Raw genomic sequence first — 14,303 nt, forward strand, 5'->3', positions numbered from 1 at the left:
CCTAGTTGGCGGTGGCCGATCGCAGCTCGCAACTGAAGATACATGGTACATGCGGATCACGTCGCTAAACATGCTATCACGCCGAACACGCCTCAACCTGTCCTCAAGATTCGGATACATAACATGTCATAGAGCCGTCACAGCCCCAATCTAAATATTCCGCCGGACCAGTCTACCGAGTTCTTTTATTTATTTACAGAAATACCCAGGTAACTCGATACGTTCATCGAGCAATTTTTTTCTCTCTGTACTTTCTCCTTCTATTCTCCCCGGTTCCAGATCGGAGAAACGCCTCCCTTCTCTCTCTCTCTCTCTCTCTTCTTCTCTTCTCCTCTCTCCGCTTTTCCGAGGCGAGGAAACAATGTTCAGATTTCTCAAGGGTGTGGTGGCCGGATCCGGCGCTGGCATCAGGGATCTCCCGTACAACGTCGGCGAACCCTACCCCTCCGCCTGGGGATCCTGGACTCACTACCGCGGCACCTCCAAGGTTCCCCAATTTCCCATCCCTCTCTTCTCTTTATCTTGATTTATTCATTGAATCGTTGTTATGATGTCTGGAAAGATCGCATCTTGATTGGCGCTATAATGTTGAATTTGGCTTGTCACCATGTTAAGAAATCGATTAGGTTGGAAGGTTGTTTTCTTTTACCGATTGGAATCTACTTGTTGAGAATTTCAGTTTTTTTTTTTTTCCTTTTGTTGTTTCTTGATTTCTTGATTTCCGTCTTTTTCTTCGCTGCTCTTTTTTGATTTTTAAATCGGGAAAGATATGCGATCTTGGGATTATTAGGGAGTTCTAGAATTGTAGGGTTTCTTGATTCTGATCCGAGTATGGGGAAGGATGAGATCAATGAGTGCACAAAAAGATTTTGCTTTGCTTCACAAACTACTTGTCAAAGAAGTTCTTGTGAATGTGTAGGATCTTTTCTCGAGTTATTATAATAATTCTAGAGGAAAAAAATCAAGAATTTGGTTTGCACTCATAAAAGTTTGTTGCTTCAGTGTGACTGCGTTGGTGAAGTTTGACAGACGTGTTTGTTTTCAACTTAGGAAGTTAGCTGTTGCCAGGCCACACATTGTTCTAGTGGTTGTTTTGTATGACTGTTTTGGTTATTTGTTGGAATGACATCATATGAGGAGTGAATGAATGTGTTAGTCTGTGGTTTTCATCCAGATACGTGGCCATGAACATCTTCTTCTGATGAGACACCCATGGTTCTTGAATCTAAATAATCAGGCTTTTCTATTTTTTTATCGTCGATCAAGAACTAGCAACCACTATTCATGTGCCAAGTCTCCTCATTCGCATGCTTCTGAATTATGACACTTTGCATATTAGACTCTTTAACATGATGTTCTCACAAAAACTGCTTCCTAGGCTTGGACTTTACCTGTTTGAGTTTCTTTTACCTAGATGCATTACTGTTTGCATACTTGTGACAAGAACTGACAACCACAATTCACGTGCCAAGTTTCCTCATTTAGCATGCTCCTTAGGTTGTGACACATTGCATATTACCCTCTTTAACACAATATTTTTTCACAAAAACTGCATCCTAGCCTTGGTCCATACCTGTTCCTTTTGCCTTGATGCAACACTGTTTGCATACTTGTGATTAGTTCTCAGCCCAATCCTAAATTGAAAAATATTTTTTAGTTCTATCAGTAAGGTTTAAGAGAGACAACTTAAAGTCCTTATAAAATAGGTTAAATCCTAATTGCAATCTAACTGTCATTGATATCTCTTTGAAAGGAAAGTGATGATAATATTGCCTTCTTCTTTTTAATTAAATAAAAAGCCAATATTTAATAAAGGGAAGCCCGTGGCAGTCTCTTGATTATTAGAGGGACTAGAAGATCAAAGCCAATATTTTTTTTGCATGTAGGATTATTAGGAAGTCAGGAACAACCCATCCTAAAGCAAGCTAGCGTTTGATCCCCAGTAGTTAGTGCTACTAGCTGCAATTCTATCAAAAAATTATGCCTTCATCTTCATTTACTTTTGCTTCTCCTTTATAATAGTTTCTTTGTTTCTAACCTTCTAATAGTTTCAGAAATATCATGCACCCTCCATTATCATTGCTTTTACCACCACATGATCTCCAATGCATCTGTTTTTTGCCAATCATTCAACTTGTCCTCTCATTTTGGATCATAGAGCTCATGGTTATGTTGCTATCTTAGCATGGATCTACTATAAGTTTGCTCATGCCTGCAAACTGCTGGAATTAACAAACAACTTGAGATGTTTCCCTTGATTTAGAAGCCACTTATTTTTCTTACCACTATGAAGAGATGAAAGACTATACTTACGGAATGCCACCGATAGTCACCCTAATGTCATGGATATGCCATATTAATGTTTGTAATTGGCTTCTTTTTAAGCTTTCACACTCACAGCCATTTCATATCTGTATAGGTGTATTTAAGCATATATTGAAAGATTTAATGTTCTATACTGCCTTGAGAAATGCATGATTGTACTATATTGTTTTATTCTCTTTGTTCTTTTTTTTGCTTGCTCCTCAGATTCTGTTGTCTGTTTTTCCAGGATGACGGATCGATGGTATCCATTTTTTCTCTTTCAGGAAGTAACAGTCAAGATGGTCACTTGGCTGCTGGTCGTAATGGTGTTAAGCGCCTGAGAACTGTAAGTTATGCATCATATGTATCTGTTGCTTGGGTGTGTAAGTTAGAATTCAGGCTTTATATCGGTCTCATTTTGTTTATCTACTAGAGGATCATTGGAATGCTTCTGAGCTTTCAAGTACAATCAGATGACAATTCTATATCTTTTTCATTTTTTTTTTGTTTCAGTATATCTTTCAACATGGTTCTTGTTAAAATATACATTGGAACGAGTTTATGTTTTTTGAGCATGAACCTAAACTATGTCAAGAAATGACTCTAGAGTTAGGATCATAGTTGGCTGTACCGGCTCAAATTAGATGTTATAGGGCGTATTGTACTGTACCAGTTCAGTACCGGTACTTTGTACAAGAGGCATACCGATATACCGAGTGTCAGTACACCGAAAAGACTCTGTACTGTACGGTACCAATTTAGTGCTAGTGTGGCACCGGTACGGAGTCTAGTACCGAGACGGCAAATCTTGGTTAGGATGATCAGAATCTTGTGGCTTCTCATCTTTTTTTTTTTGCTATGACTTTAGATGAAGTCTTTCTTTTGTTTGGTTATCGCTATTTTCTATTTTTCAGCTTTGTAATAAAAATTCATAATCAGTAAGATAGAGTTTGGTCATGGAACAAAACAGGCATAAGTCTTGGAATAAGCCCTATGCCTGCCAACCGACTGTATAAAACAATCATAAGTAAGGAATAGTCATGCTGGTCAAACTTGTTTATGTCAGGCATCACCATTCCAACGGGAAGTTGTTATAAGCTATTCGTGGCATAAAGGTATCAGTTGTGTCTACTTTTTACTTTCTTTTGGGGAAAACAAGAAAAAACAGAAACCCAAAAGTTATTTGAAGAATTGTAGCCAAAGAAACAATATAATGTGTGGCATAACTATTACTGTAAGCATAACTTTTGCTATTCTAGAATTTTCTTATCTGCGAACTGATATAGTCTAAATTATTTTGGGCAGTCAACTTTCTTCTGGGATATGTTATAGCCTTTATTCTTTACTACATCAATATGCACCTAAAGGACAAGCATTATCCAGTCATGTTGGGTCTAATCCTAAGAAAAGAAATTTTGTTTTTGGTAAATTTGTTAGTACTTATTTCAATCTGCACATCTGCTTATAATTCCTAGTGCTAAACTTTTGATCTCCATGTATACTCGCATACCCACTATGCAATTGCTAATGCCCATATGTCTCTCCCGTTATAGAAAGAAAGTTACAAACCTGTCTCTATTTTACCTTGTGTTAACTAACTTATGAGTCTTTCAATTTTTTCCTTTGAAGTGCATATCTGGTGCATCCATGCTAACAATGTCACTATCATCACTATTGTCCCTATTTGAGTTCGTTTTGTATTAATATTTTTCTCCACATAATAAAGCTTGTAGACCTTGGTGTTCCTCCTGTTTGTGGACTGGATTTGTTTGGTTAACATCCTTATTGTCGCTCATATTACCACCTTGTCATTATGTCTCAGTGTTGGGTCGCCCCAAATGGCAACCAGCTGTTCCTTTGTTGGAACCAACTTTGTCCCGTTTGCTGTGAGTGTCCTTGCTCGTTGTTCACTGCAAGTGCCACGTTGGTGCATTTCTAATAGAGAGCACCTTAACCAACCCATACCCAAAGTTTAACAAAACCAGATTCAGTCACAATTTTCATTTTTTCTGGGACTACATAACATTAGAGTCTAGTTTATCTATTGGGATGTTTGCAATTTTTTTTTTTAACCTGTTGTTAGCTACATAACAAAGTGTTTTTTTTGCACTTGGCTAGTTAGGAAGGCTACCTTCATGTAAATTTGTGTTGGATCCATAATAAAGGTCTTTGCTATAGAGTTATGTAATTAAGTTTCAAATTATTTGCTTTTCAGTTTGGAATTTGCCTTGCATATTGGTTGTGAGATTTTAATTTTATATTTCCTTATAACGGACACATGCCAGTGATGTCTTAACTCATTATGACAGGCTGGCTAAGAAGCTTTATTTGGTACCTTGCAGGTCAGGCATCCAAATATCTTGTCTTTCCTACATAGCACTGAGGCCGAAATTGTTGATGGATCTACTGCGAAACATACGATTTACATTGTAACTGAACCAGTGACACCCCTTGCAGAAAAGATAAAAGAATTAGGTTTAGAAGGTACCCAAAGGTATATGAACTCCCTTTTGCAAACTATGCTTATGTTTGTACTCCTTTTGCAGAATCAACTAAGCACTAATTTTTGGTAAGAAGTATCATTCAGGCAGACTACACGAACACCATACTTAATGGATCATTTTGGTATTTAAAGTAACAATCTCTGTCATTTGTTTGCATCAGTCAGGTTTTTTTGTTGTCATTAATCCATATTAAGCAAAAAAAATCCTGTCATCTATTAATATCTTGGCATGCTAAAATGAATTAACTTTGAATTGTTTCTATTCTCATGCATATGTTGTTTCTTTTTTCCTTCAACACCTAAATTGTTTGAAGTTCTATAATTTCTCCTCTTTTATTATAACCTTTTTCACTAAAGATGTGAGTACTTCTCATTGCTCCTTTCCTTAATTGTAGAAGGGATGTTCCCATCTCAGTTTGTCAATACTGGAATGACTTTGTCTTGTTGATGCTTATGAAATCTGTTGTAACATATGATTGAATCATTAGTGATCTTTTTGCTGATTTGTTTGGCTGCGACTTCTTTGCACTAGCAGTATCAAAGTGAATTTCATTTTATGTTAATGATGATTTCCTCATGTAGCTTGGCATTATAATTTAATTGTAAGGGTTTATACATAAAATGTGGAAGCACAGTAGTTTGTGCATTGTTCTAATATATAGAATTAGTTTTGTATACATTTTATTTTATGGGTTTTCATGTTTTGTTATCTGTCATTGACATGCAGGGATGAGTATTTTGCATGGGGTCTCCACCAGATATCTAAAGCTGTGAGCTTTTTAAATAATGATTGCAAACTTGTACGTAACTCTGAAACTGTTGAATTTGTTACAGTGTCATCCAATATTAAGTTTATAATGCCTTCTGCATTTAGTCAATATCATTGTCCATTGCTAAGTAAGACTTATCATGTCCGTCGTTTCTCCTTCTATTAGTCAGCAAATGTCCAGTAGCTTGAGTTCATTTTAAATTGCTTTTTCTTAAAATCTTTTGACGTGGTTACAGCCGAATAGCACGTAAGGTTTGCTTATGCTTAAGTTAGAGCTGATCACATGCTATGTGGCCCACCTAGCCCGAAAGTTAGTGGTCCTGGGCACTAAAAATAGGCCAGTGGGACAGGCTTGGGCAAAAAATAGTCCTGATCAAAAAATTGGGTCGGGCCTAAAAAATTTAAAAGACAGCTTGACCCGGCCAGGCCCGGCTTGTATATACATATAAGAATTAAGAAACTCTAACTCTATCAGATCTCTCCTCTTGGTAGCCGCTGAAGCCCCTCCTCTCTCTACTCTCTCTAGGGCTTCTCATGCTTGTTTAGCCACTGGCACCTCTCCGCGGCCATCTCTCTCTCTTCCTTGGCTGATTTCACGCCTCTCTCATGCCTCTTTGAGTTCTTGTGCTTGGTAAGGGACTATTGCTTCTTGGTTTTGATTTTTTTTGGGGGTTATTTGGGATTTGATGTTAGATACATTTGTAGAAAAAGTTGTTTTTTTGGGCTTAATCATATGTGATTTCGCTTGGTTTATTTGACCTGCAAAGAGAAGGTTGAGAGAAAAGAGCGATCTACTGCTTAAATGCTCCGTCTAACTATGTGGGTTTATTTCTCTTTCAATTTTTCCCTAAAAGAGTTTGATCTCTGAAAAAAGTGTCTTCTTGGCCCGTTTTGAGACATCAGTTTCAGCTTGTTCTCATTTTCTCTTGGTCACTTTTTTTCCCTCACCTCTGTGGCAGTCTTTTCCGTTCTCTTTTTATTCTCTGTTTTGAGGCAGCTTTGATCTGCTTAAGCCCGATCGGGCCTGGCGGGGGGGCCTGGGACTGGCTCTGCAAAGTTGGGTCAAGCCTGGGCCTAACTTTTGCTATAGAACTCGGCCTGAGCCCGGCCTGACCCAGGGATTGATTAGCTCTAGCTTAAGTATATGCAGGAAGAGGATGGTGTTAAGCAAAAATAGCATCCAAGTTTTTACAAGAGAAGGGAGGACAAAGAAAATTTTATTCTGAATCCTACTGCATCAGGAACCAATATGCATCTATCCAGTAAAAAGATCCTATTACCTAGAATCTCAAGCCTACCACTTAAATCAGACATAGTAACAAGTAATAGATCCCGGCACAGTTATCCAGTCCAAAGGGCTTATATGAACTTATCAAGAGGCCAGGATTTCCTTTTATGTGGATATGCATTTTAACTCTCACTTTTAAAACTCCATGATGAACTGTTGTAAATTACTAAAAAAATGGTATCTTATAACACTGGAATTGTCATTAAGCAACCTATTGGAATGTCAAAAAGGGACTTTGTAGAATAAACTCTTAAAGTAGCTATACATGTTACTTGTATAAAACGGCATATCTCGTAATGTCACCAAGTGGCCCAGAACTCTCTCTTCCACAGTCAAAAGCTTTGATCATAAATCATCTTATTATAATGGTCCTGTAGGTTTGATTCTTTGAAACTATGACTTTCAAATGACTGATCTTCAGAGGCGATGGGCCTGCTGCTTCAATTAAATGACATTTTGAATGTATTGGATGCTTCAACAGATTCTAGAAGAGGAAGGCTTTGCTTCCTCTTCCACTTTTGTGTATGAGTAATGAAATGGAAGGAACGTGGAGCCCCTTAGAGAGCTGTCTCCTTTGCGTGTCAGATTAGTATTACTGTATTCAGAGATTGGATCCAGGGATGTTGCTTGTTGCAGTGTCATAACAAGTTTTTAATATGCTAAAGGGCGATATACTGCAGTGCTTGTTGTTGTAAAAAGACTTCTCACCAACTTCTCTGGAGAAGATCAAACTTGATCCACTATGACACGGGGGCAAGTTGGTGGAGATGCATGTACAGCTGTTTCTCAAATGCCATATTTTAGGAAAAGGATGATATTCCTTCTGTCCCTATGAGAGAAATATTTTAAGAAGTGCCATGGATAAAAAGTCAGCTGGATGAAGGCAATTAATTAGCAAGCAATGTTGTTCCTAGTTTGCATGTCATCATCTAGCTCGTGTTACATCCTGGCAAAGTAATTCCTATTCCTAGGATCCTTTTCTCTTTAGTCCATCATGTGATCCTTGAACCTTAGTATGTAATGTATGATAGGATGGAGAGTTGGTTTGGTTTGAAATTAACATATTGCCTGTGCATTTTTGTTGCTACAAAATTATGGTGATGAGCATGTATACTTTTCCCCCCATTCTGAGCTGTCCATGGAAATTGCAAGTGCCATTCTTAACAGGAAAATCCAACCACCACGCTATCCTATAAATCATTCGAGTATCTTTGTTTGATCATGCATAAGAAGCTCTCATCTCCCAAGTCCTAATACTCTGAGAAATATATTTAGTAATATATGTAGGTGCTTAAGGTAAGGTTAATGCTTTCCGTTTTAGTTTTATCGATCTTTGTTTCCTTATCAACAAAACAAGGGGTTGAGGAATACTGTATTCTTCATTGTTGTGGCACATGTAGCTCTTACACAAGTCATCGTTACTAACCATCACAGTTTTCTTAAAATTTTCAAAGTTTCTAGCACTTTCTTTTTGTTTGATTATATGAATATGAGCCATTATCTCTACTGTACTAGTACGAAAATTGCTATATCTAAAGAATTTTGTACTACCATTTCAGGTTCATGGTAATGTCTGTTTGGCTAGTGTCGTTGTGACTCAGTCATTGGACTGGAAGCTGCATGCCTTTGACGTCCTATCAGAGTTTGATGGGAACAGTGAAGCTTCTAACAGCTCTATGCTGGTGAGTTCTGTTTTATTTTATCATTGCTTGCTGCCATTCCACAACTTTTGATTGCTCAAATTATCAGAATGCTTTAGATAAGAACATTAGCTAAATTTGTTTATGTAATTCATGTAGGGAATTGGAATTGACCTGGTTCTATAATGCAGCTAAATCAGAAAGTTTCAGAAAATTAAAGTACAAATTCAAAATATTCAAATTATATGCATATAGCTGCTTACTGGGTGTATTTTCTGGATGTTGTATGATCACTCCGCCACCAACCTTTTCTACCTCATGTTCTCGAATCTTTTTCAGTTTTTTTCTAGTGGCTCAAGTAAGGTTATTGTATTGCAGATGGAGTTATATGTAATTACTTAACGATGTCACCTTTCTATAATGCCAAATTTTCAGGTGCTCTAAATATTCCAACTCCCTGGCCCTAAAAAACTTGACACAAGGCACTCCTAAAGAAGATATAAGAATACAAATATAAATATGATTATATATACAAATGTGTGTGTGCACACATTTTCCACACACATACACAAATATATTATATAGATATGTCAACAAGTAATGACTACCGGACTGAGTTGAGTAGTCCATTGTACTTATTAAAAAAATAACATTTCAATCTATATTGCATTAGGGAAAGGAAAATAAAAAGGTATGATAGATCAAAATTTGCACTAGAGTGTCTTTTGATAGGATTTTTGAAAGCTGCCAAGTTTTGGCACTTACTGACTGCTGTAGGTAGGGCACTCCATTTTGATGGTGACAAAAAGCATGCATTTCATATCATTTTACACGAATTAAAAAGAAGATAAATTTGTGACAATTTGACAACTCTTTGGAGATATCCAACTTTCTATTGCTGTTTAATACTTGAATCAATTATGTGTTTATGTTTTAAAACTTCCACTGAAGTGCACTTTTTGATGAGAAACTTCAAAAATTGTGCCAAGTGCTGCCACTTCTAAGTTAAGCTAGAAACTCAAATTTTTGTGGTGTCTTTGGAGTGATGTGCCAGGTCATGTTGTCAATGTTTTTGGAAATGTCAGCATTCCAAATCCTAGAAAAACAAAGAAGATGTTAAAGTGATGCCGTTGCTCAGTATGACACAAACATTAGTGCCTACATGAGCAATTTGGGAAGACTAATTATTCTAATTTTGAGCCCCATCATTAACTAGAAGCCAAGGTTTGCTTCTATGCAAATTTATAATAATCTTGTATGTTTGTGGTACTATTATTTTAACCCCTTGGTTGTAGCTCAAAGTATGCTAAGCAAATTTCTATGTCTGTCTTTTCAATTGTTTACAAATTACAAGTTTTGTAGGCTGGCATATTTGGCTAAGATAGTATCATAGGAAATATCTTCATAAGCTTTGAATATGGGTAATGGGAATGCAAGAGAAAAAAAAATCATGCATATGACCAATGGATACATCATACATGTATATTATATTTAGCTCGTACTGCTATGTTTTCTTTTTCATGTGTAGGAATTTGTTGAAGGAAGTCATTCAGTAATTATAATCTGTATTTATGTGGCACTTGGTGTATGTGGTTCTCCTAATTCGATAAATTTTCCCTTTTGTCAATGATTTGATTTCTTGGTCCAGTTAGCAAAAAACTGGTAACCTCCATATGCATATCAATTTATGTTCCTTCTGGTTATGGTGTCCAAGTTCTTAATGTTTTTAAGGGGAAATCTTTTGAATAGTTGCCACTTATCTCTTTTTGGTACTAGATGCAGCAACATGATGAATTTCAAAAGTTGATAAGTATCTGTTTTCTCTTTGCTGGACATATTATCATATATTGTCTTTTTTTAAACTTGGGTGGTAAATATCTATTGAATTTGATAATTTTGGTTTTATGTTCTTATTGCAGCAATTTGAGTGGCTGGTTGGATCACAATACAAACCTATGGAGTTGTTAAAGTCAGACTGGGCAGCAATTAGAAAGTCACCTCCATGGGCACTTGATTCATGGGGATTAGGTAAGTCCAACTTTTTTGTCTATTATATCTGGTCAGTCTGTTTGCTTGCATGTGATGCTGGTCTTTTGCATGTTGTTCTAGAGCCTGGAGCTACTCATGCCTTCACTAATGGCACATCTAGTATTCTTCGGACTAACCTCTTTATCAGATGCTTATTGCAATATTCACATTTCAAGGGCATTTGGATTTCCATGTGTTATATCCTAAAATGGATGAGAAACAATATGAAGTACTTGATCAGTTGAAAGTGGAAGTGGGAGAGGGTGGAGAAGTAGGAGGGATTTGGGAGGTTGTGGATGGTCTCGATAACTGACGGCTTCTAACTCACAATGGGACCTCATAAACTTGCCAATCAAAGTTACTCGAAAGATGTTAAGAAATACAAGTTAAAAGCTACAATGGAAGTAAAAGAACAAAAAGAAAATATAAAGTTTAAAATTAATAAATTGCTTCCTATGGTTTGAAAAATTGCCTTAGTGCTAGGTGTGCACTCAATGGTCAAGGTGGCTCAAAAATAAATGAATTAAAAATGTCAGTAAAGATTGTGAGAAATCTACAAAGATATAATTAATAACTCAAGACCTCACCTGAAAAGGCTAGCCAGAAAGTATTGTTTAGGTTTTTTGGCTTTGTGTAAGTAGCCAATATGGGACTGCACATATGCCTGCACGGGTTCTTATATACCCCTTCCATTTAAGCCTTGGTGTCCTAGCCAGGTTAATGGTCCAATTCAATCAAATTTAATCACAAGTACCACGGCCGGTTCATGGTAAGTCCTAAATGGGCCTATGCTGCAATGCCTCCTAGTCCACGTGAGCTATGAGCTAATTCCACTCAACCATTTGTAATAAACCAAGATCGTACCCAAAAGGCTAGCTAGAAAATATTGTTTAGGTTCTTTGGCACTGTATAAGTATCTAAGATCATCTCCACACATATTCGATGTGGGACTAAACATATGTTTGCATGGGTTCTCATATACCTACTATTCGTGCTGAGCATGTTACAGGGCCACATTCCGTAGGGCAAGATTCAAGAAAATATGCAAGATTAAACACAACCTCTTCATTATTGGACAATGCGACCCTCAATTCAAAGTAGGATGGAATAATTCCATCATTAACAAGTCCAATTACAACTTTCAATTATTTGACTAGTGATGCTCTAACTATTCCTCTTCTTACTAGTAATCCTAAATCATAGCCAAGTACTAAGCATTATGTAGCTTTGAAAAGAAAGTAATAGAGTGGTGTTGAGCTAACAACTTAGTAAAAATCACCCTCCACACACACTAGCATAAATAATCTAATAATAAAACTTAGCAGATAATCAGACCGAAATAAATGAATTCATCATGAAATCATATACCAACTATCGAGCATTTGTAATTACTATTGAAACAAGCACATATATATAATTACATCATAATTCATTAAAATAACCAATATGTTCAAGAGGGATATATCATATATCATCAAAATAAATGTTTTATTCAACAGTGGTTTCAAATATATGCCATTTTCTAATTAACATGATTTGGATCCGATAACAATTAACTTTCTAGCTTTGGATTAATCACAATCATGCTGCAACACGTGACTAGCAAACCATGATATCATATTACTGCTTGTGGCGAGGCTATCCATAATGTAATGCTCTAGCCCGTAACTAACAATCTATAGTATCATTCCTATCTCTCTCAAAAAAAAAGACAATCCATAATACTACATTCCTGCCCATAGCAAGAATATCCATAATATCATGCTCCATCTCATGACCGGCAATTCAGTACCACGTTCCTGCCACTGGTGAGGCTCTATATAATATTATAATCCAGCTTGTGATTAGCCATCTATATTAGTGTGGCTAGTCCAAATACCTCTTAATCAACTATCCAGTTATACAAAATTCCATCTTATATTGCCAAATAAAAAATAATTTAATACAATATTCCTTGCAAAGTTCAATGTAAACAGGTATCATATTCCGTGCGAACCAAAATCATTGATATATGACACGTATATACATAAAAAACATACACACGCATACATACATACATACATATATATGTATATGCTTCTTTATGCATATGAGTCATGTTATTGATGTTTTGATTTGCATGGAATATGGTACGTTGCTTTTTATTTGGAAAGCATAAGACTGAATTTTGTATAATTGGTTGGTTGAGCTGGTGGTATTTGGACTATCCTTGTTAATGTGGATTGCAAGTTACTCGCTGGATTGTGACATTGTAAATAGCCTCGCTTTGGGTAGGAAAGTAGTACTATGGATTGCTTGTTAGGAGTGTGCAAAAAATCCGGTCGGACCACCAATCCGACCTCATTGGTCTATTCGGTTTTGGTTTACATTGGCTTTTTTGAAATCAAACTTGGTGTCGGTTTGAGAAGGGCTTGAACCAAAAAAATGTGGTTCAGTTTCGGTTTGAGTTCTTAAAAAACCGATTCAAACCAAAACGACCCAACCCATATATTATATATATTCATTTTTTATTTTTTTATATTTTCTCTTGCATATAAAATGGAGTTTTTTATGTTAGACTTAGCCTAGCTCATTTAGACCAATCCATTGAACATCAAACTGATAAATCGAACCGAACCGAACTGAATCAAATTTCTCGGATCGATGTCAAGCGGTTTTTGTTAACAATTGGTTCGATTTCTTTTTGATTTCTTTTTAATTTTAGGGAACTATGTTTAATCGGTTCAGTTTTAGGTATATCTCCATACTGACCTGACCCGAACCGTGCACACCCTTATTGTCTGCCACGGGCTGGAGTATGACATTGTGGATATTCTTGCCATGGGCAGAAACATGGTTTTATGGATTGCCACTAATGGGTTGGGGAATGACTTTATGGATAACCTTGCCATGGGCAGGAATGTGGTATTATAGTGAACCCCTTATAGATTGGAAGGTGACCGTGGTTAGTCGAAAGCTAGGAAGCTAACTATTGTTGGATCTGGATTGTGCTAATTAGAAAATGGCAGATAAATTATTTGAAACCTCTATTGAATAGAATAGCTATTTTGATGATACATGATATATCCATTTTGAATAGAATCATTATTTTTGATGATATATGATATATTTATATATCGGCTTGTTTGAGCAGTAATTACAAGTGTTGGATAGTTGGTTTATGATTTCATGATAATTACACATGATGTATGTGGGGGTGTTCTTACCTAGCCATTAGATCATATCAATCATTTTTTAGAGCTGTATGTGGGGGCATGCTCAGTACTTGGCTATGGTTTGGGATTGCTGGTGAGAGGAGGAATAGTTAGTGTGTCACTAATATTAGTGAAGTAACCGAAATCTACAATTGGACAAATTTTGTTACTTCTTAATAATGGAATTATTTTATCTTGTTTTGAAATAAGGATCATATTGTCCAGTAATGTTGAGGTTATGTTCAATCTATAGGTCTTGCATATTCTCTCGGGCCTTGCTCTAGGGAATGAGGGCCTGTGTCATATGCCCAGGCAACGGTGGGTTTGGGGCGTGACATATAATGCCATAGATGGAATATAACTTTTATCAAATAAGATGAAATAAGAAGGTATCAATGTGGCAAAATCTACTACTAAGGATCTGTTTGTTTAATTGATGCCATCCACTAGGATTTGTGGGATTGAGAACATTAAATCAAAGAGAGAAAGGGCAAGGGGGAGAAGAGGATTGAACATTGCATGAAGAAAAGGGAACCACAGAGGTCTTTTTTTTTTATTCCCAGCAGTAATGGGCTGG

At 36.6% G+C, this 14,303-nt stretch overlaps 1 protein-coding gene across 2 annotated transcripts in view; it reads left to right on the top strand.

Moving 5' to 3' along the window:
• Positions 1-294: 294 nt before the first annotated feature.
• Positions 295-14,303, top strand: part of LOC103702143 (probable inactive serine/threonine-protein kinase scy1) — a 48,343-nt gene continuing 34,334 nt past the window's right edge. For both annotated transcript variants that reach the window (XM_039124359.1, XM_008784448.4), the window contains exons 1-6: positions 295-487; positions 2,552-2,650; positions 4,647-4,798; positions 5,535-5,607; positions 8,424-8,546; positions 10,424-10,532. In XM_039124359.1, coding sequence (XP_038980287.1) covers positions 362-487; positions 2,552-2,650; positions 4,647-4,798; positions 5,535-5,607; positions 8,424-8,546; positions 10,424-10,532 — 682 coding nt within the window. In that variant the 5' untranslated portion in view covers positions 295-361. The remainder of the gene's footprint in view (positions 488-2,551; positions 2,651-4,646; positions 4,799-5,534; positions 5,608-8,423; positions 8,547-10,423; positions 10,533-14,303) is intronic.

This window comes from Phoenix dactylifera, chromosome 3, assembly GCF_009389715.1.
Source record: "Phoenix dactylifera cultivar Barhee BC4 chromosome 3, palm_55x_up_171113_PBpolish2nd_filt_p, whole genome shotgun sequence".
Classification (NCBI taxonomy): Eukaryota; Viridiplantae; Streptophyta; class Magnoliopsida; order Arecales; family Arecaceae; genus Phoenix; species Phoenix dactylifera.